The sequence below is a fragment of the Schistocerca americana genome, chromosome 11 (assembly GCF_021461395.2).
Source record: "Schistocerca americana isolate TAMUIC-IGC-003095 chromosome 11, iqSchAmer2.1, whole genome shotgun sequence".
NCBI lineage: Eukaryota > Metazoa > Arthropoda > Insecta > Orthoptera > Acrididae > Schistocerca > Schistocerca americana.
Window position 1 is genome coordinate 175,339,854 of NC_060129.1, and position 22,638 is coordinate 175,362,491.

The window sequence follows — 22,638 nt, forward strand, 5'->3', positions numbered from 1 at the left end:
CTTTGTAAGGGCTTTACACATTGGAAATGTGAAATACAGATAAATTTTGCACTTAAAAATGCCTCAAGTTTGGACAACAAAAAGTAACGTATAGTGGGAAGATTAATAATAGACTTAAGAACCAAAAAAACATTGTGTGAAATGTGGTTTAATAAGCTAGAAAAAAAAAGTGAAACTTTACCCAATACTGCCATTCAGAAGGCATGTATTTTACTTTACTTTTGGACACTTCTTCAATTTTAGAGATATATGGTGGTAAGGCCACTACAGGCATAGGAAGAATGGGTCTGATAAGGATTTTCCAAAAACAGATACAGAAAAGAGCATACAGAAGTAGAAGAGAGAAACCTACAAAGAGAAACACTGAAGCAGAAAGCCAAGATACTACAGTAAAAAGAAGTACAGGTAATAGAACAAAATACAGTAAGAAGAAAGAGAAGCCACACAGTTTTACAAAGACAATACATATCAATAGGAATAGGCTAGAAGCAACACTCAGAATGATTAATAAGTATATACACCAACAGAGGAGGCTGTAAGATAGAAATAGTGAAGTGATGGAAAGTGTTACTGGAGAGTGCAGTGGAGTCTGTCATTTCAGCTGCCAGAATTCTGTTGTCCCTTTCAGCTTTGATCCACTTAGCAGTCATAGCTCTAGGCGCAGTGGTGAAATACAGAACTTAACAAATTAAATAAACTATCACTCAGAGGATAAAATGTCACTACTCTTTCCTGTTCATCTCAATGAAATCTATATTAAAGAAAAATGTATGATGGTACAACCGCTCTTTAATTTAAACAAATAAATGCATTTCGTAAACAGTCTGCTGTTGGAAAATGCCTACAATTTTTGGCACATGCGATGTTCACAGTCCCTATAAGTGGTTCCTTTTTTGCACTCTTTGAAAGCTGAGATCCATGTCAGAGCATCTCCTTGTTAGTCTCAGCGTCCCCTGCATGCACCACTGTCATTTGCTTTAATGCCAACTCAAGCCTGTTCCACCAAAAACTGTTTACTTGTCAAACCAGGTACCAACTCTTCTGTGGGGCTTTCCTTGTCTAACAGAATTTCATCTTCACAGTGGCCTCAGTGTTCATTTCTGAGAAATGGTGACGGCTCATGGCATGTTGATAAAGGTTGGCATGACTCAATGTCTTACAGACAGGTCCAGGAAGCTACCCACTCTTTTTCTGTCAACACAATGAGCAAAGATACATATCCATATTTTTTCCTAATATCACCTTGAATTAAACATTAACATGGAACATGTTAAGTTGTTATTATATATTTAAATTTTTCTACATAATCTGATCATACTAAAAACTTACCATCTCATTACAGAAACCATCTCATTACAGAAACACACCAGTCATGACGACACAGATTCTGGTGTAATTTTCTCAAAATGTACCATAGACACATTTGACCACAGAGGCATGAATATATAATATTAACTTATATCCTTCTACTGGCAACAGAACTTAGAAGATGCTGAATAGAATGTGTAACAACAAATTAGATGGTGCATAAGCTACAGTGCTGAGTGTACTCTATTACCCTCACTCGCATTTGATGAAGACAATTAGATTAATAGATTAATCATCACAGCGTTATGCACAAAAATGGAGTCATCAGTTTGTACCATACTGGGAAAAAGGTCACAAATCAAATATTCTGCATCGACGCCAGGGCCCGATGGTGCCCCTATTGGATTCTGTTCCTGAATTAGCCTCATTTTAATCATGATATGTTGTAGATCCCTTGGATAAAAAAAACTGCCCGATAGTTGAAAGAAAGCAGTATCGTCAGATTAAAAGTTTGTGGCTGACTTTTGGTGCTACAGTGTTGCTACATCATCTACCTCTCAGTTAAAGGTGACACAAAACACAGTGGGTCCCTTCACAAGTGCTGAAATGCTGTTCATGTAACACGGAGCAGTGTTGGCAGCTGCTGCCATCAGGTATGGAAGGAACACAAGATGCACTGTCCACAGCTGATTTATGATCAATGACTGAACTGTGTCAGACAATGTGTTTTGTAGCCCTGAATTTACACTTGTGTCCTAACCTAACCAGAACCTCTTGATGTGCAATGTATTCGAGAAAATGGTGGTCAGCAACCTGCGGCAGAATTATTAATCGTGCCTGCTTTGCTCATGGCAATTACAGCTGACCTGTATGGACATTTCAGCATTAAAAGTTAACTGCAGCATCTCGCTTTTGCAACATGAGCTGACACAATACCGCCTGATGAGCAGGCCTGCTTAGAACTCACCTATAGGTTATAGGCAACACTAGCAGATTCCAAACAAAAAAACAATGACACGAAGAAAGATAAGAGCAAATAAAAATCAATACAATGATGAAAATGATGCAACGGAAGATTAAAATAAAAAATTACACTGAAACCAATTAATTGAAAATAATAATTTAAAAAAAATTAAAATATAATCACCCAATGAGATTGATAGCACACCCTTCTGCACAACAGACTGTAACTATACCATAGCACTACGGAAGACCTTTACTTTGTACTTTTATGCGCTTTTATTTATAAAACCAGTTGCAATGATCATTTGCTGCCTTCAAAAAGCTTGGTTTTATGCCGTATTGTATGAAGTTTGTCTACTGTTGGCTGATATCTGAACATAATAACTGAACATGTGAAGCCAAATCATGTCTTGTGCTAAAGAATCCAGTAGCCTTTGGCAAGTGGTACAAAACGTGCATATTTTGTTACTGTCGTTTTGTTTACGTGGATTCCACTGTGTTTATCATGCTGAATTTTTACGACCTGACAGACAATATTAACAGTAAACTCGGATTTTTTGCGGATGGTGGTAGTTACATAAAATGAAGTACTGTCTGAAGGAAGCTGGACAAATATTCAACCAGCTCTTGATAAATTTTCAATGTGGGATAAAGATGCGCTACTTGCTTTAAATGTCCAGAAATGCAAGATTGTGCACTTCACTAAATGAGAAAATATCACGTCCTATGAAAACACTATCAATGACTTGCAACTGAAACCACTCAGCTTATACAAACTGGGTATAACATTTTGTAGGGATACGAAACAGAATTATCACATAGGGCAGTGGGTGGCAGACTTTATTCATTAGCAGCACATTGGGAAATTGCCGTCAGTCTACAAAGGAGCTTGCTTACAAAAATACATCCTGAAATATTGCATAATTGTGAGAGACCCATGTGAAACAGCACTGAATGTATACAAATTAAGGGCAGCACATATGGTCACTGTTGACTCATGGGAGAGCACTGTGGAGATGCTGAGAAACCTGAACTTGCAGATACTTGAAGACTTATACCAACCATCCTGTGAAAGCCTACTTTTAGTATTTGTTATGTGCAGAAATTTCTGGGAAAATTTTTAAAGGTGCTGAGGAAGGGAGAATGAGGCAGCTGGTATCATATTTTTCAGTCTTTTAAACAGGAGCATATTTGCCTTCTTTGTGCTCCAATAGATGTATTTTTCCACTAGGCCACATCTATATTGTGGTAGAGGGTATTCCTTATCATCATAGTCTAATTTTATGATCACAACCTCGACAGGATAGATAACAAAAGGCTGAAGAATATTCATTATTTGTGCTTTGAAACATGGTTCTTGAAGTTTTCTATGTATGTTCTCACAAGATGTATAGGACATTTTTCACAATATATATAGGGAATTTTTCTGTTAGTGTCAGTCAATTAAGACTTTTCAACAATTCTGTTACACTTTCTCACCAGTCAAACATGCCTGTGATCATTTGCTCTACCCCTTTGTGTACATGCCTCATATCACCTGTTATTTTGTCCTGACATGCATCCCATACACTTCAAATTCATGAAATATAAGTATTTTGCATGTCTGCCACTTGCTTTGGCTATGACTGAGCCTACATGGTCAACCAATTTACATCTGTACACATTGTTACTCCCAAACATTTCTGTGACATGACCGATTCCAATCAGGACTCATTTATCCCGCAGCTAAAGGATACAAACCTTTTACATTTCTTTAAGTCCACAACTTTGCATTTTTCTATGTCAAAATACATGGTCTCTATACCAAGGTGATATTTTATTGAGAAATATTTAGATATTATGCAACTTTTATCAAACAGAATTTCCTCTTACATGACCGTTTCAATTACCAAAAGGCCTGACAGTGCAACTAACACTATGTGCCAAGCTATTAATGTATAACATAAACAGTGAAGGTCCTATCATTCCAGTATCTGTAGATGACTCTCCATCTGGGATACCATGCTGTATCCTGTCTGTCAGGAAAAGCTGTTGATCTGGCAGCCTGGACAGTTTCACTTCCAGCTGTATCAGTTGATACTATATGCTATGTGGCAACACACTGATCTGAATCGTATACAACCTCCACTGCACCAACCAATAAGTTTAAGGAGAAAGACACAGAAGGAGACAAAAATTATGAAGGAGGTAAGTGTGCAAAGGACAGAACTAGAAGAGAAAGAGACAGAGATAGAGAGAAATGGAGACTGACAGATGAAAGAGTATTTGGGTTCTACAAATGGTGAAATCACTACCAATACACTTAGTCTACTGCAACATCTACTCAACTATGGCAGCTTCTCTCGCCGATCTGTCCCTTACCTTCCCGTGCGCTGGTGGTGTGATAGGAGTGTCCGAGTCAGCACCGCCTCCCCCAGGAGTCGGAGAGAGCCGTGAGTCTGGCGTCGTAGATGGGGGGAGGCGCTGCTCTTGTACAGAGGCCAGCCTACAACAAAATGTGACAGATCAGGTCTGTGGCATACAGGTCACCCAGCTAATCTAACTTTAGTTCCTGATTTTTTTTTAAAATGTCCAATTTTTTCTGTGGTCTATGTGCTACTTAAGTATTGTTGCCTCAGCAAAGTAAGTTTGTTCCCAGAGCTGCTGGACAAAAATTTGTCAGCTGGGCACTCAACGAGCAACAGATGGAGAGCTAGGGGGAGGGTAATCTGCTGCCTGCTTGTTGCCAGAAAGTTTTGGAGTTCTCTCTTGTACATGCACCCAGCTAATGAGGACATATCTCCTTTCTGACTCCTTAATAAACCCAGATATTAGATGGGCAAAGTTAGAGTTCTATGGGGATCACTAGAGATGGATACAAATATTATCTACAGAGTAACACTAATGTTGGCTGTAACATACGGCCACTTGGAAAGCACAGATGCTTTGTTAACATCTGAAGGGCTAAATATGACAAAATGCCTTGTTCCTACTTTTCCGCACAATTAGATGTGCCTCCTACTTACATCCTAGCAAGTTTTGCCTTATCTCTGAGTCACACCTGTTTCACTTGCATTAACCATTGCCAAGTATGCAATTAATGAAAACTGCAACAAAATAATGTGAAGGCTGTTCTAGAACACTCTGTCCTTTTGAACCTTCTCTCCACATTAGGACTCATCTTTGTTGTACTGGATAGCAAAAGATTTCCAGTTATGTGTATCACACTGAATATTGCCACAGAAATTATTCCCAATGATGACTTCTACATAAATATGAGTGCAGCAACGAGACTGCAGCTATGGAAAGAATTCACACACTTAAATGACTCTTACATTTGTTTAGTTAAAATGAATAATTTTATGTACACTGGAATAATTTATATACACAGAATTATTAAAGAGTGAGAACAAGCACACAAATTTAGTCTGCCATATACTGCCTTAAAAAGAAGGACATCTACCAAATCTGATGTGCAATGTCTAGAAGAGGAAATGTAAAAAACATACAATAATTTAGGGTAACTCATCAATCTACGCTGAATTTTGCCTTTGAATTGCTTGTGGTATGAATTGGGAATGTCTTACAGTAACCTTTTCAAAGAACTTACTTGTTGCAGATAATACATATCTCTTTGAAATCACTGGCTCTGATCATGACAGCAATACTAGAAATATGTATAATTTACACAAATATTTAAAATCACTTACTTTAGTGCAGAAAGATCTCCATTATTAATTGCCAAGCAGTTTCAATAATTTGACAGCAATTGCAGACATTTACATGTTTGTATAAATTATGATGTTTTGTATCAATTTATAAAGTAAAATATGTTTTAAAAAATCTACTCCCTAAGTGGTGGCAGTAGAACACACATGAAAGTTAATGAAATTTGCAAGCTTTTAGAGCCAATGGCTCCTTCTTCTTGTGAAAGAGTCATAAGAGAGGAAAGAGGGATGAAGGATGAAGGAAAAGAACTGGCAAGGTTTAGAAAATAGGAGAATTACAGAGAAGTCACACAGAACTCCAGGTTAGGGAAGACTTACCAGATAGGATGAGAAGAAAAGGCTGATTGTTGGGGACTGCATGAAACAAGATTCAAAAACCTGAGAGCTTAAAGGTGAACGATAAAGTAATAAGCAATCATCAATCATCAGTAATCTCTGTCTTCCTTATTACCCAGCTAACCTGTCTTCCACCTATAAGCTCTCAGCTTTTCAAATATTGTTTGGTGCAGTTCTTCCTTCTCATCCCGTCTGGTAAGTCTTCTCTGATCTGGGGTTCAGGATGACATTTCTGTAATTCTCGCCATTTCCTAAGCCTTGGCGGTCTTTTCTTTCACCCTTCTCCCCTCCCTTACAATCCTTTTGGCAGGAGGAGGATCCCCTGGCTCCGAAAGCTTGTGGATATTTCATGTGTGTTCTCCTGCCGCTGCTTGGTGAGTAGCTTTTTTATCCCCCTAATTACATTACATTTTCAAAAACTGACAACTCTCATTAAAATATGTTTAAGAGTTTTTTTCAGGTTCCACATCCTCCAGCAGTTTCACTGAGGGTTTTTGGAAGGAGTATTAGCATATCAGTTCTTTCGTAGATTACGAATACATACAAGGTGTGTCCAAAAAGTCATGAAATATATTTTCTGCTGCACCACTATAGGTTGCAGCATGCAGTTGGACCAGTTGGATTAGGTCGGGGTGACCCCCAGCTTTACAGCACACTGAAAGCCAGTCTGCTCCAAACAACAGTAGCATCAGCATCATTGAATAAGTGGACCTCATGTTCATGAATTTTTGAATTTTGACCACTGACTGAGTGTTCAGTTTTTAGCTGACACTCGGAACAGTCCAAAAAGTTCCATGTTCAATGTTGTTATGGAGGAGTTGCACATGAGCAATTACACCAAGCTGGTGCCAAAAATTCTGTCAGACAAACACAAGGTCAATCAAGTGTTGATCGCAAGTGAACTAGTGGAGCATATGGACACTGAAATGGGTTATTTGGACAATGTTATTACTGGTGATGAGACTTCGACTTTTGCATATGACCCGGAAACAAAGTAGCAAAGTTCAGAATGGCACCCTCAGTATCCCCAAAACCCAAGAAGGCGAGAATGAGCAAATCTTTTTCATCAGCAACACTGAATACAATATAGTCTAAATTTCAACAATGCTTTTTACAGCATGGATGTTGTCAGTGAGTAAGACACCAACATCAGACTTTATAACAGGCAACAGTTCCAAGGACTGAATGCAGAGTGCAAATATGGAGTAGTAAGTTGTTAAAAATTAAAAAAATTCCAAAATATATTACTCAAACCAAATAAATGCTAACTTTATTATAGGTCTTGACTCTGGGGTTAAAGTTGATATACTGTTTATTTTTTCAAGAGCCTTTTAAGTCCGAATGACAGCAACATTTCTTTGTTTCCAGTGTCATTCATAAGTAATTCAAAAAGAACTTAATGAAACATCCTTATTTACTACTTACCTAACAGGTCTTAATGTTACGTGAAAATGGCAGTGGAAACACATCAGTTACCTTTTGAGCGTGACCAGGGTGCCGGTGAGTTTTTTGCAGCGTCGGAGTGCACTTTCTAATCTTTCTGGTTCTTCCTTAAGGAACCTATGGGCAGGAAATTTCAGTATGATCGTGACTGAAAAGACATGGAAATCGAAACAGTTACAATTAAAACCATAGACCTTCTCCTCACAGACTTCACACTGCATCCACTAGCTTCCACTTCTGTTAATAGGTTTGTGCGATAACCAAACCTAATGTTAACACACTTCCTTTCTTTTCTTTCAGATGCAATCTAAGAACATAGTTTTAATCGAGACTGGTTTCAGCCATACAGTGACCATATTCAGAATGGATTTTTAAATCAAATTAGATAAATTGTCAATATATTAAAAAAATTGTGAACTTTCGGCATTTGGCTTTCTTGATGTCTGTTTCTATTAATACAGAAATTAAGCATTTTCTTTTCATGCCGCTTCTTATTTAAATCCAGCTCCTTATCAAGATGATCACTCACACTCCATACATTTGAAACTTAATGCAATTTTGGTTTGTTCATTTCATGATGAACATTTATGAACCATTTGGATTGTTTACTGTATACATCTTAGAAAATCACACTACAGTTACAACAATTTTGAAGCCAATAAAGATTATAATACCGAAATTATATGTCTACGAATGAACAGTTACAAGTTTCATGCAGCTCAAATTACCAATTCATTCCTCACGAACTCTTCCACTAAATAATAACATCCTGTTATTGGTGTCCCTTGTAACTTTCTTTCTGGTTGATCTTGTATCATCTGTACTATTTTGTTCCCTTTTAATTTAATATAAATCTTCATTCCACATATTGAGGCACCTAGATACTAGATATTGAGGCACTTAGGCATACTGTTTATGAGTCAGTCAATGGGAATCATAAAGTTTTCTTTCTCTCTTGTGTTTATCTGAACACAATGATTTGCTCCAAAACAAATAATTACTGTGTGGTGCACAAGAAGATTGTATTTTTATAAACATACAAAGAGTAGACATAAAGTTGTAATTATCAGTACCTAAAATAAAGTTATGCAATTAATTTTTTGTTTATTTGTAAGTACATGTTGCAGGTTTGCAACCCACTGAAATCTCCATGCCACAGTACCATAGCATGCAGCTGTAAGAGCCAAAAGAATATGGCACAGCCCACTGAAAAAGGGGTCTATTGTGCAATAATTCATTTTTGATAGCAGTGGAAATGTTGCAGCAGTGTCAGGCCAATTAAATTGACTTCCCGAGTTAGTCTCACTTATTGAAGGCAATAACGTCCATGTAGTATTAGGAGCAGAAACCTGGCTAAAACCAGAAGAGAACAGCAGGAATATGTTAAATTCAGATTGGAATATATATCCAGGATAGTATAGTCGACAATGGTGGTAGCATATTTATTGCCATAAAGAAGTCAGTAATATCTACTGAGATTATTACAGATTCTAAACCTGAAATAATGTGCATGAAGATAAGCATCAAAGGTGGGCCAAACATGGCTTTTCACATACTTCAGCAGCTGTGGTGGCAACACATTTCAGAGGAAACTTGTAAACTAAAGCAGATAATTTTTCTGATCAAGCTATTGTTACTGGGGAGTCTTCAGTGTGACGGAACCAGTCATGATTAATAATACGTTCTATGATGTGTCTAAAAGAAAAGTGTTTACCTGCCATTCATTTTACTCTATAGACAGAATGTCGTTACTATCATAAGTGCCTAGTTTATACAGTTCCTGCAGCACTACTTTCACACACCTCCAGGTGTGTATTAGGCTCAATAGTCACTTCTGTAGCAGCAGTCTTCTAATCAGAAGATAACAGAAATTTTTAATATCCCCCAGCCATTCACAAAGATTCGTTTTTCTCCCATTGTAGTGTTTATGAGACCAAATTTCACCACGTTCTCCATATGCAACCATGACACCAGATACAGTAGCTCGAGATACCCCCACAGATTTGCAATTGCTGTCATGCAAACAAGGCCTAAATACAGCATTGGAAATTTCCCCTTGTCAAAGGGCTTTCAAGTCTGACGTAGCAGGAACTCGATGATAACAGATGTACTGGCATCTCAGATTATTGGCAAAACTGGTATACAAGAAAGAAAATGGAAAAGACAATACCAGTGCACTACACATAAGTCAGAAGGAAAGCTCCTGTAACCCCCACATTTATAGCCGTGTATTCACATATTTTTTCCCAATCCCCACATTTCTTCTATGTACCAGCACTGGTAAACAAATGCGACATCATGTACTTGTATGCACATATGTTTACATATAAAAAAGTTACCCATAATATATGCCCAGCATTTTCTAATGGCTTAAAAATATCTTCAAATGGATCTTAGTAACACTGACATGAATAACTCAACAAAAATGAAACCTCAAAAAACAAAATGACCTATCAATAGGATGTGATGCTATTGCAATCAATCCAAGTGATTTTGTATCTTTTTATTGATAGTAGTTGACATGCGAATTCACTGTAATCAGTGTCAAACAAGTGCAGACTGAGGGACTTGTTCTGGAAGCAGTTGTATAAGGGATAGTCAGTAACGTCTCCTACTTTTTCACTCCTTTATTAAGTTGATAATGTAGTAATCATGAATTTGGCACAGTTAGCCTAATATTCTTCTATAGGCCACTCCAGCAACAGTGTTCTACATCAACAGATGGAAGCACTAGAAAATGGCTGACACTGACAAACATGTAAGACTGTTCCGTGTTTGAATTCCTTACTGCAGAATGTGAAACATCCACACATTCATGAATTCATGAAAGACTGCAGATGGTGTATGGAGATGATACGGTGGACCATTAAACAGGGAGTTTGTTGCTGTAGAGAAGCTGGAGGGCAAACACAGTTGGCTGATGCAAAATGGATCAGCCGGTGAGCAAGACCAGTGACTTCACACAGCACCCAATGTGTCGACAACATCATCCATGATGACTGCTGGTTAACAACAGATTAATTGTATTACCACTTGTTCACTAGTAAAGGCAATGTGATGGCCATTATTGAAAAACTAGGCTATTGCAACATCTGTGCATGCTGGGTACCAAAAATGTTGAGCGAACAGTATACAGAAGCAAGGAAAACAGTTGCATCGAATCTGTTACAGCACTGCAATGTGAACTGTAACTAGAGATGAGTCTTAGGTTCATTTTTATGAACCTGGATCCCAGGGGCAATCAATGGAATGGCATCACAAAACATCACTGACAATAAAAACATTCAAAACAAAACATTCCACTACGAAGGTTATGGCTACATTCTTTTGGGATACAGAGAGTGTGTTTGTGGTTGATTTTGTGGGGACAGATTTCACAATAAACTCTATTCAATATGCAAAAATGCTTAAGAAGCTGAAAGCATATCTTCAGGGAGTCTATCCATCAAAAGTAATGGCAGCTGCTCTTCTTTTGCACGACAATGCACAACCACACACCTGTCACTCCACAAATGGCGAAACTACATAAACTGCTTCATCTACCATGCAGCCTTGACCTCGTACTATTGGTCTTCCATATGTTTGGCCCACTCAAAAAAGCTCATCACCTTGAAGATGCAAAGACCCTGCAAAATGCAGTGTGCCAATGGCTGAGGAAGCAGGACAATGATTTTTATCGCACAGGTATAATGCTTTTGTTTCAATGTGGGGGGGAATGGGGAAAGAGAGAGAGAAGTGAATTACTTTGTAAGAAAGTACCCGTAACTAACTTAGAAAAAAAATCACATAAATTTTGCTGAAGTTTAAAGCTTGAGAAAAGGCATGTTGAGTACTGGACAGTGAATAATGTTCACAAGGAGTTCAAAAAAACAACACGTTATTTCAAATAAGTAAAATGCATTTGGGAGCATTGAATGTTCTCAAAATTTAACAGTTATTAGTGAATATCACTTGCTGATATGATGACACTAAAGAAAAGAGTGTCACAGTAAGAATAGCATCCTTAGTGCTGATTCACCCTAAAAATAAATGTTCTACACACATTCCAAGTGAGTTCAGGACACTGAACTTAGTCATTATCTTGTCACCAAGTATTCATGGTCAGGGCAATTTCAAAAGGAACAGAACACCGTTCTAATGCAAGAATACAGTACTTGTTTTGACAGGCAGGAGTTTGAAACTGGGTTAATACCTATGTGGTCCCAAATTCTTTTTGGTCAGAGTTGCCCCTCAGTCTGCAAGATCCGGGCAGTTGCAGAGGGTGGGCTTACTGGTAGTTGGGAGCTCCAACGTCAGGCGCGTAATGGGGCCCCTTAGGGAAATGGCAGCAAGAGAGGGGAAGAAAACCAATGTGCACTCCATGTGCATACCGGGGGGAGTCATTCCAGATGTGGAAAGGGTCCTTCCGGATGCCATGAAGGGTACAGGGTGCACCCATCTGCAGGTGGTCGCTCATGTCGGCACCAATGATGTGTGTCACTATGGATCCGAGGAAATCGTCTCTGGCTTCCAGCGGCTATCTGATTTGGTGAAGACTGCCAGTCTCGCTAGCGGGATGAAAGCAGAGCTCACCATCTGCAGCATCGTCGACAGGACTGACTGCGGACCTTTGGTACAGAGCCGAGTGGAGGGTCTGAATCAGAGGCTGAGACGGTTCTGTGACCGTGTGGGCTCCAGATTCCTCGAGTTGCGCCATAGGGTGGTGGGGTTTCGGGTTCCGCTGGATAGGTCAGGAGTCCACTACACGCAACATGCGGCTACACGGGTAGCAGGGGTTGTGTGGCGTGGGCTGGCCGGTTTTTTAGGTTAGATGGCCTTGGGCAAGTACAGAAAGGGCAACAGCCTCAAAGGGTGCGGGGAAAAGTCAGGACATGCGGGGACCAAGCAGCAATCGGTATTGTAATTGTCAACTGTCGAAGCTGCGTTGGTAAAGTACCGGAACTTCAAGCGCTGATAGAAAGCACCGAAGCTGAAATCGTTATAGGTACAGAAAGCTGGCTTAAGCCAGAGATAAATTCTGCCGAAATTTTTACAAAGGTACAGACGGTGTTTAGAAAGGATAGATTGCATGCAACCGGTGGTGGAGTGTTCGTCGCTGTTAGTAGTAGTTTATCCTGTAGTGAAGTAGAAGTGGATAGTTCCTGTGAATTATTATGAGTGGAGGTTACACTAAACAACCGAACTAGGTTAATAATTGGCTCCTTTTACCGATCTCCCGACTCAGCAGCATTAGTGGCAGAACAACTGAGAGAAAATTTGGAATACATTTCACATAAATTTTCTCAGCATGTTATAGTCTTAGGTGGAGATTTCAATTTACCAGATATAGACTGGGACACTCAGATGTTTAGGATGGGTGGTAGGGACAGAGCATCGAGTGACATTATACTGAGTGCACTATCCGAAAATTACCTCGAGCAATTAAACAGAGAACCGACTCGTGGAGATAACATCTTGGACCTACTGATAACAAACAGACCCGAACTTTTCGACTCTGTATGTACAGAACAGGGAATCAGTGATCATAAGGCCGTTGCAGCATCCCTGAATATGGAAGTTAATAGGAGTATAAAAAAAGGGAGGAAGGTTTATCTGTTTAGCAAGAGTAATAGAAGGCAGATTTCAGACTACCTAACAGATCAAAACGAAAATTTCTGTTCCGACACTGACAATGTTGAGTGTTTATGGAAAAAGTTCAAGGCAATCGTAAAATGCGTTTTAGACAGGTACGTGCCGAGTAAAACTGTGAGGGACGGGAAAAACCCACCGTGGTACAACAACAAAGTTAGGAAACTACTGCGAAAGCAAAGAGAGCTCCACTCCAAGTTTAAACGCAGCCAAAACCTCTCAGACAAACAGAAGCTAAACGATGTCAAAGTTAGCGTAAGGAGGGCTATGCGTGAAGCGTTCAGTGAATTCGAAAGTAAAATTGTATGTACCGACTTGACAGAAAATCCTAGGAAGTTCTGGTCTTACGTTAAATCAGTAAGTGGCTCGAAACAGCATATCCAGACACTACGGGATGATGATGGCATTGAAACAGAGGATGACACGCGTAAAGCTGAAATACTAAACACCTTTTTCCAAAGCTGTTTCACAGAGGAAGACCGCACTGCAGTTCCATCTCTAAATCCTCGCACAAACGAAAAAATGGCTGACATCGAAATAAGTGTCCAAGGAATAGAAAAGCAACTGGAATCACTCAATAGAGGAAAGTCCACTGGACCTGACGGGATACAAATTCGATTCTACACAGAGTACGCGAAAGAACTTGCCCCCCTTCTAACAGCCGTGTACCGCAAGTCTCTAGAGGAACGGAGGGTTCCAAATGATTGGAAAAGAGCACAGATAGTCCCAGTCTTCAAGAAGGGTCGTCGAGCAGATGCGCAAAACTATAGACCTATATCTCTTACGTCGATCTCTTGTAGAATTTTAGAACATGTTTTTTGCTCGCGTATCATGTCATTTCTGGAAACCCAGAATCTACTATGTAGGAATCAACATGGATTCCGGAAACAGCGATCGTGTGAGATCCAGCTCGCCTTATTTGTTCATGAGACCCAGAAAATATTAGATACAGGCTCCCAGGTAGATGCTATCTTTCTTGACTTCCGGAAGGCGTTCGATACAGTTCCGCACTGTCACCTGATAAACAAAGTAAGAGCCTACGGAATATCAGACCAGCTGTGTGGCTGGATTGAAGAGTTTTTAACAAACAGAACACAGCATGTTGTTATCAATGGAGAGACGTCTACAGAAGTTAAAGTAACCTCTGGCGTGCCACAGGGGAGTGTTATGGGACCATTGCTTTTCACAATATATATAAATGACTTAGTAGATAGTGTCGGAAGTTCCATGCGGCTTTTCGCGGATGATGCTGTAGTATACAGAGAAGTTGCAGCATTAGAAAATTGTAGCGAAATGCAGGAAGATCTGCAGCGGATAGGCACTTGGTGCAGGGAGTGGCAACTGACCCTTAACATAGACAAATGTAATGTATTGCGAATACATAGAAAGAAGGATCCTTTATTGTATGATTATATGATAGCGGAACAAACACTGGTAGCAGTTACTTCTGTAAAATATCTGGGAGTATGCATGCGGAACGATTTGAAGTGGAATGATCATATAAAATTAATTGTTGGTAAGGCGGGTACCAGGTTGAGATTCATTGGGGGAGTGCTTAGAAAATGTAGTCCATGAACAAAGGAGGTGGCTTACAAAACACTCGTTCGACCTATACTAGAGTATTGCTCATCAGTGTGGGATCCGTACCAGATCGGTCTGACGGAGGAGATAGAGAAGATCCAAAGAAGAGCGGCGCGTTTCGTCACAGGGTTATTTGGTAACCGTGATAGCATTACGGAGATGTTTAATAAACTCAAGTGGCAGACTCTGCAAGAGAGGCGCTCTGCATCGCGGTGTAGCTTGCTCGCCAGGTTTCGAGAGGGTGCGTTTCTGGATGAGGTATCAAATATATTGCTTCCCCCTATTTATACCTCCCGAGGAGATCACGAATGTAAAATTAGAGAGATTAGAGCGCGCACGGAGGCTTTCAGACAGTCGTTCTTCCCGCGAACCATACGCGACTGGAACAGGAAAGGGAGGTAATGACAGTGGCACGTAAAGTGCCCTCCGCCACACACCGTCGGGTGGCTTGCGGAGTATCAATGTAGATGTAGATGTAGATGAATGTCTTGCAGCACAAAGCCTGATTTACATACCAACCTACAATCAGGAATAAAGGTGGCACAGCGCAGGTGAGTCTCCATGTGTGGGACGAGCATCTCTGATATGAAGTGTATCGCCACTTGGCATGTCTCTCACAGTGCATGCATGGAGCTGAAATTAGATGTTGTCACCGCGAAGGGAAGATCCGAACTGAGGATGAGGTTAGGGCTACAGTAGCTTAGCTAGGTCTGGTGCTACTCTCTAGGTCCTAGCAGTCAGTGATCGTATCAGATGGATGTTTAGCCGCACAGCAGAATTGAGACCTTTAGGTGGAAATAGGTGCATGAAGACAGAAACTCACTCTGTTGGCAGATGACTGTAGTGAGCTAAGCATGTAGCAGTCAGTGATCATATCAGATGGATGTTCAGTTGCACAGCAGAATTGAGACCTTTAGGTGGAAATAGGTGCATGAAGACAGAAGCTCACTGTGTTAGCAGATGACTGTAGTGAGCTAAGCATGTATAGAACTGGGCCGAACTGCTCAGACTGATGTGAGGTGAATGGCCATCACTATTACTGGCAATGTTTGATGCTAGCAGACATCTTTGTCTGGGAATTTTTTCTGTGGCAGTACTCATTTTTTTTGCCACTGCTAGTCTGCTTTTTATACCAATCTTGCTTCGCTCATCCCATATTAATTTGCTTCCAAGGTAAGAGAATTTATTAACTTTGTCTACTTTGTGGCTCCCAAATTTGATGGTAAGTTTCCCACAGGTGTCAGTTCTGATATTTCTCATTGCTTTTGCCTTTCTTCAGTTTACTCTCAATCCATATTCTGTGCTCAGCAGACTGTTTATCCATCCAATATGCCATGTATATTTCCTCACATCGACTGAGGATAACAATGTCATCAGTGAATCTTATCACTGGTATTATTTCACTGTGAAGTGTAACCCCAGTCCCAAATCTTTCTTTTATTATCATTATCACTACTTCTTTGCTGTACAGATTGAAAAACATGGAAGAAAGAATGCATTCCTGTCCTACACACTTTTAACCCTAGCATTTTGTTCTTAGCCTTCCATGATTAGTGTTCTTTCTTGATTATTGTACATTACCGTATATTACCTGTCTTTCCCTGTATCTTACACTTATTTTTTTTTTCTGAGAATTTTGAACATTTTATACCATTTTAAATCAACACATCCTATGAAGATATTTCAGTTTCCCTTAAGTCTTGTTGCAATGCCAGAACTGCCTCGCTGGTGTCTTTAGCTTTCCTAAAGCCAAACTTATAGTCAGCTAAGAGAGTCTCAACTTTCTTTTCCATTCTTCTGTGTTAGAAGTGTATTAAAAATATTCCTTATCCTTTCTTGTTTGGCACAGGCATGACTCTCCAGTCTCTAACCTAAAAAAATGACCTAAGGAAGCAGAAAAAGACAGCAGTCATAGAATAATTTTGGAAACAAATGTTTAGCTGGGGTTTTGATGAGGCGCATTAAATAAATGGTACTAAAAAATGTTGGATAAGTTTTTCAAGTTCAAGGATGACTCTACCCTGAAATGAATTCTTTTTCTTTCATGGAAGAAAAATGAAGTCTTAAAGCCAGGTTGTTGGCGTATTTAACTAAACACTGCTTCTACAGCTCAGAGGAACTTCTCAGCAGGCAACCCATATGAATATTTAGGGATTTCTTAAAAACTGTTTAACATTTCGCAGTAATTCTATAAATTTTCCAGGAATAAACTGTGTAGAGCCTATGAATTTCAGATACATACTGACTGACACTATGCACTGAAATATAAATCTAAAATGTTTCATGTTATTTAACATGATCCATCATATCATTTCCCGACTTGCGTATCCTATGTCTCAGTGTACCTTGAATGAAAAATGAAGAATGAGGATCAATAAAATATGATAAAACAGTCCTCTCACTGAAGTCAATTTAGGTGAGTTTGATAATAAAAGTTTTAAAAAAGAATTTAAGTGCAATTCCCTGTATTAATTTTTTTCCAACAGCACAAAAATCATATGTTATTGTTACTAAAAACCAGATCATATTCATATAAGGATACTCACTTTTCTTCCCTGACAACTTTCTCCATCTCAGATGACAAAAGGCTCTTCATTCCCTCCTGTAGACTTGGGAAACGCACTTTGAGGTCTGCAACAGTCTTACTGGAAATATATCAAAAAAATCATTATTAACTTCATACTGGTGTCCTTTCTTCCCCTGTAGAAAGGAGAAATAAATAACTCGGTAATGTGACATATTGTTGGTTGGATATTGGTCCAATATTTTAATAAATGATTACAGTTTCAGGTACAAAACTGTATATTGACAAGGAAACATCATGCTGGTTACAGACCTTTAGGTGAAATTGGAAAGGCCAAGTTGCACAGACCCAGGTCAGCAAATACATGGAATCCTAAAGTGGATACATACACAGAGTACCCACATATTTTTAAGTAAATTTTCAAAATTATGCATAAAACTTCAGGACAAACAAGTAAAAGCCAGGACACATAATTATTGTTCATATAGGTATAATAATAATTTATTTTCGTGTGACTTAGTGTACCAGTGATGGAAGATTAACAGCAGTACTGCATTTACAATTTAGTTGTAAATATAAACATACATTTCACACATTTTACATTGAAGCCTATGGCACTGACTCATAGCATGTAACTGTCCTACAAGTACACTTTTATTAAGTAGCAAGTCTATACGAGGGAGGCTAACAGGTGTAAATTTTATCATTGCATGTTACCTATTGCACATTGTTGTGTGGATCATGACATGCTGACAAATTACATAACTTTGTGTGATGTTGTTTGACAATGCCCAAAGGGACAAAATTTGCTGACCAGCTATTAAATAAATAAATAACAAACAGAAAAATGACTTCCTTCAAGAACAGTGTGTATACTAGGCAGCCCTACTATCAATACGTAATTGGTTAGTTGGGTGTTAAGGGGCTGAAAAGCAAGGTCATCAGTCCTCTGTCAAGAGGTAGTTCATCTGGAGTTAGCGACGTCCACCAGAAATGTGACTGAATGATGAACGTGTGTAGATGTGGTAATATTGAAGCACTGAAGGCACTATAGATGACAGAGCCGAGAAATAATTTATGGAGAAGATTGGGCTGGTAAATAGATTACAGCAGATGAGAGTCCTCCCAGGCCTTGTCTATGGCAAGAAAATCCCCACCTCACACCCCAACCCAATTAAGGGCAGAGACGGTTACAGAATAAAGAATGCCGTCTATTCAGGAGATTGATAACAGTAAAACTGAGAAGCCTAAAAACATAAAGAACATCAGTCGGACTGACAATAATGAAAGAAAGTCAGAGAAATAACCAACATAGTAGGCAGGTGGTGGCCAGTCATTTGACAACTGGTGCTCTGAAAGCAATGGGGGCTGTTCCTCTCATGGGAATCCAACCCCAAATCCATTATAAGCAAAGCATTAAAAAGGGAAGCAGCACCTACTATTTAACACAGCGCTCCCTCTAAAATGGAAAATAGGGTGCGGCAGAAAAAGGAGTAGACCACATCTAAAAGCAATTAAAACAGTGTAAAAAAGGGATTTCAGGGACATCTGACAAAGCAAGTAGGGTTGAGGGTCCACCCAAACCCAGTATGCAGTGGAACCCCAACCACTCCACACCCACTTTGAAGATAGTTTAAAGCATTGTATATGGGAATAAAAACCACTTTCATGGAAAAATGGAGAATATGTCCAACTGCCCATAAGTCCACAATCAATGTTAAGAGGCAAACAATCCAGAAAAGAGAGCCAGAAAGAGAGACCATTCCATCAGGATGTGAGCTACTGTCTGCAGGGCACTGCAGCCATAACGTAGGGGTGGTTCATTACATAAAGTAACACTATGGGTTAATCTGGTATGAGAAATGTAGAGGCGATACATGGCAGTAGATTCCTTCCAGGAAGGATTATCTCTAAACGTAAGTTGTCCATTTTAAGTATATTTAGGTCACCCTTTAGTTTCCTAAGGTAACATGAAATGATTTGCAAAATCTTGAGTGATATTTGTCTGCATGTTTGGTTTTGATTAAGTAAGTAGTAAGCTGAGTGTGAACTACGTATTCCAATGTTCTGTGAGTGTTAGATAACCATTGCTACATGCAAGAGACTAACCTTGATTTACTGAGAATAAGAGCCATATTCTCAACATCAGACATGTTGACCCGTGTCTTCCGGTTGATCACATTACCCCTCAGTTCTTCAACTGTGCTCTCCAGCTCCCTAAAATAAATGTAAACTTAAAACAATATTATTTCAACTAAACTGCAATACTAACATTCATTTAGTGGTGAACCTGACAGACCCATAGCAGATCGATTTTTTGGGGGAAAAAAGCTTGCTTCTCATTTGTTTTTTCTTTGGTTCCACATCAATAAAATTTTCTCTAAAAATAGACGTGCTCGGAAATTTCAAAAGATATAGACTGAATTACTGTTATAATTAACGAAGACACATTTTTGCCTTTGGGAATTTCTGATGTCAGTGCAACAATTTGTCTCTATAACTGCCTGGTGTTCCCAATGATAGGATTAACATGTTTTCTCTCCTTTCGTAGTTCTACACGATTATGACTGTTTTCCAAGTTTCAATGATCTCGCGTATTGACAGCAATGTGAGATAATTGCCATAATTTTTCTCTTCATGAATTTGCAAATTCTATCATTTTTGTTGATATAAAAGGAAGAACAGTTCCTAGAAAAACTAATGTTTGCTTGTGTCTGCTTGTGTCTGTATGTGTGGATGGATATGTGCGTGTGTGCGAGTGTATACCTGTCCTTTTTTCCCCCTAAGGTAAGTCTTTCCGCTCCCGGGATTGGAATGACTCCTTACCCTCTCCCTTAAAACCCACTTCCTTTCGTCTTCCCCTCTCCTTCCCTCTTTCCTGATGAGGCAACAGTTTGTTGCGAAAGCTTGAATTTTGTGTGTGTGTTTGTGTTTGTTTGTGTGTCTATCGACCTGCCAGCGCTTTTGTTCGGTAAGTCACCTCATCTTTGTTTTTATATATAATTTTTCCCACGTGGAATGTTTCCTTCCATTATATTAATGTTTTCATTAAGTAGAAATGTCCTGTAGCTAGTCAGTCAATACAGCTGCCACTTGTTTCTATGAAACATTCTGAATTTCCTCAACACAATATTCAGAAATTCACATTCAAGCCACCAATGGAAACTTGTTTGTGTTGTAGACATGCTTCTTGCAGTCTTCACAACATATTTGCTTTTTGTTAAGGACTCTGTTCACACTGGCAACAAGTAATTCTCATAGTATATCAGAATCAGCAGCTATCTTGTGATTGGGACAACATACTGGCACATAGTGCTGTGCTATTAATGCTCAAAGGTTTGAACAAACAAAGAGAAGGACAGGAGGAGCCATACTACCAAAGAAGTGGCGGGGATAACCTGCTACTGAAGCCAAATATGGAAGATGGCATAGGTTTCAGTAACTTCATTATGATTTAATTCAACAACTTTGATGAAATTATGCTACCACCATTTGTTTCAAAGAAAGACATAAATATCTGCAAAGAAATTGCAGTGAACCAAATATTTATCATTACACTTTGCTTTCTGCTAAGAGAAAAGCCATTCAGGGGTGTATATTTATTTCACATTTAAAAAAAAAACAATGTCTTAAATACTATCTGAAGTTTTTAGAACACCAAATGCCTGAAGGATTAGGAAAAGGTATAGGTAACTGAAAAAAAAAAGAAGAAGAAGAAGAACGCAGAATTCATGGAATTTTTAGTTGAAATTACACTACCATGTTGTCATGATGTTTCGTAAATGGTGTCCACGCCACTCCTCCACTTCCTTCGCCTAGTGTTGGTACAGTGCTACTAGCAAACAGATTTTCTTCTCAACACAGTTTGTTGCTTCTGTTGAACACAGCAACAATTTTCTGCACCAACTACTGTTTTCTTTTTTTTTTTTTACTATTTCTGTTCATCTTAAAGTGCCATAGACAATCCTCTGATTCAAACAAAGATGCCATTTTGATAATTCCTTGCTATTTCATTTTTGTATTGGATGCTAAAGAATCTCAATGAAATTATTACTCAAAGTATGATGAGTGCAGCAAAATGCAGTAGCTGGCCAGAAACATTCTTTCTCTTGATCTGTGCTGAGACTGCCACAGACAACTGTTTCTAGAAACATTGTACAGGGTGTATACGCGGAGAAGGAAACAAAATTCCCGGATCTCCTGGTTAAAAATACACTTCTTCTGTGTTAAGTGACAGTATACTTTCCCTAGGAACTGTAAAACTTATCAATCCTTTGAATGGTTAAGGTTTTATACACTGGCGTAGAACTTCCCGGGACATTAGGAAACAAACCTCAGGAAAAAAAAAATGTGTTTTGGAAAGATCTTTGATATGCAGCAACATGTATGCTGCGTATTTTCATATTACTTAAGTACATAGTCGAATTCCGCCAAACACAGAACATTAGTTTCTTAAGTATTGAAATCAAGATTGAGATGGGCTTTTGAAAGCCAATCATAGCTCGTGTCACGTGATCTCGCCAGCCAATGATAGCAGATATTTGCCGCATTTACATGGGGCTCCAGCTCCCAAAACCAGATTTCATAATCTGATTTCCCAATACCACTTTGGGCGATCATGTAAAAACTTGAAAATCAATTCCAGAAATCTGCTTCTGGTTGTTGGTTTTCCAATTCTGCAATCAATTTTCACTCCCTTGTAAACACAGCCAGTATTTAAACATGCTCGGGCTGTCAGGTTTCGTCTCCTTTTTAAAAATTTTCGGCTAATACTGGTGGAGTGGCTTTTTTAAAGTGGTTTCCAAAATTTGGTTTTCGTCTTTCAGAAAATGTGTCACAAGTAAACGTAGTGATTCAGAGCACAGGACACACAATGTAATCAGCCTATAGCAATATCACTGCTAAGTAGCACACACACACACACACACACACACATACACACACACACATAAAAATAGGAAAAGTCAATGGTTTTAATTATGTAAACAGTGTTGCTACAAGAAAAGCTAAGCTTTCACATATAATATTTGTCTTTTATGTGTGTGTTACACTTCGATAAATCACACAAATGAGCCAGTAAAATTTTAAGCACCGACATAAATGTCTGGTCTTCCGGGTTTGAAATTCTTCTAAGTGACTAGCCCTCAC

The 22,638-nt window shown here is 39.0% G+C and overlaps 1 protein-coding gene across 1 annotated transcript in view; it reads right to left on the minus strand.

Moving 5' to 3' along the window:
• LOC124554135 (coiled-coil domain-containing protein AGAP005037-like) overlaps positions 1-22,638 on the minus strand; it is a 252,543-nt gene that overhangs the window by 72,408 nt on the left and 157,497 nt on the right. Inside the window, exons 10-13 of the mRNA XM_047128201.1 lie at positions 19,600-19,707; positions 17,513-17,611; positions 7,791-7,874; positions 4,633-4,756 (exon numbers count right to left, since the gene is read on the minus strand). Coding sequence (XP_046984157.1) covers positions 4,633-4,756; positions 7,791-7,874; positions 17,513-17,611; positions 19,600-19,707 — 415 coding nt within the window. The remainder of the gene's footprint in view (positions 1-4,632; positions 4,757-7,790; positions 7,875-17,512; positions 17,612-19,599; positions 19,708-22,638) is intronic.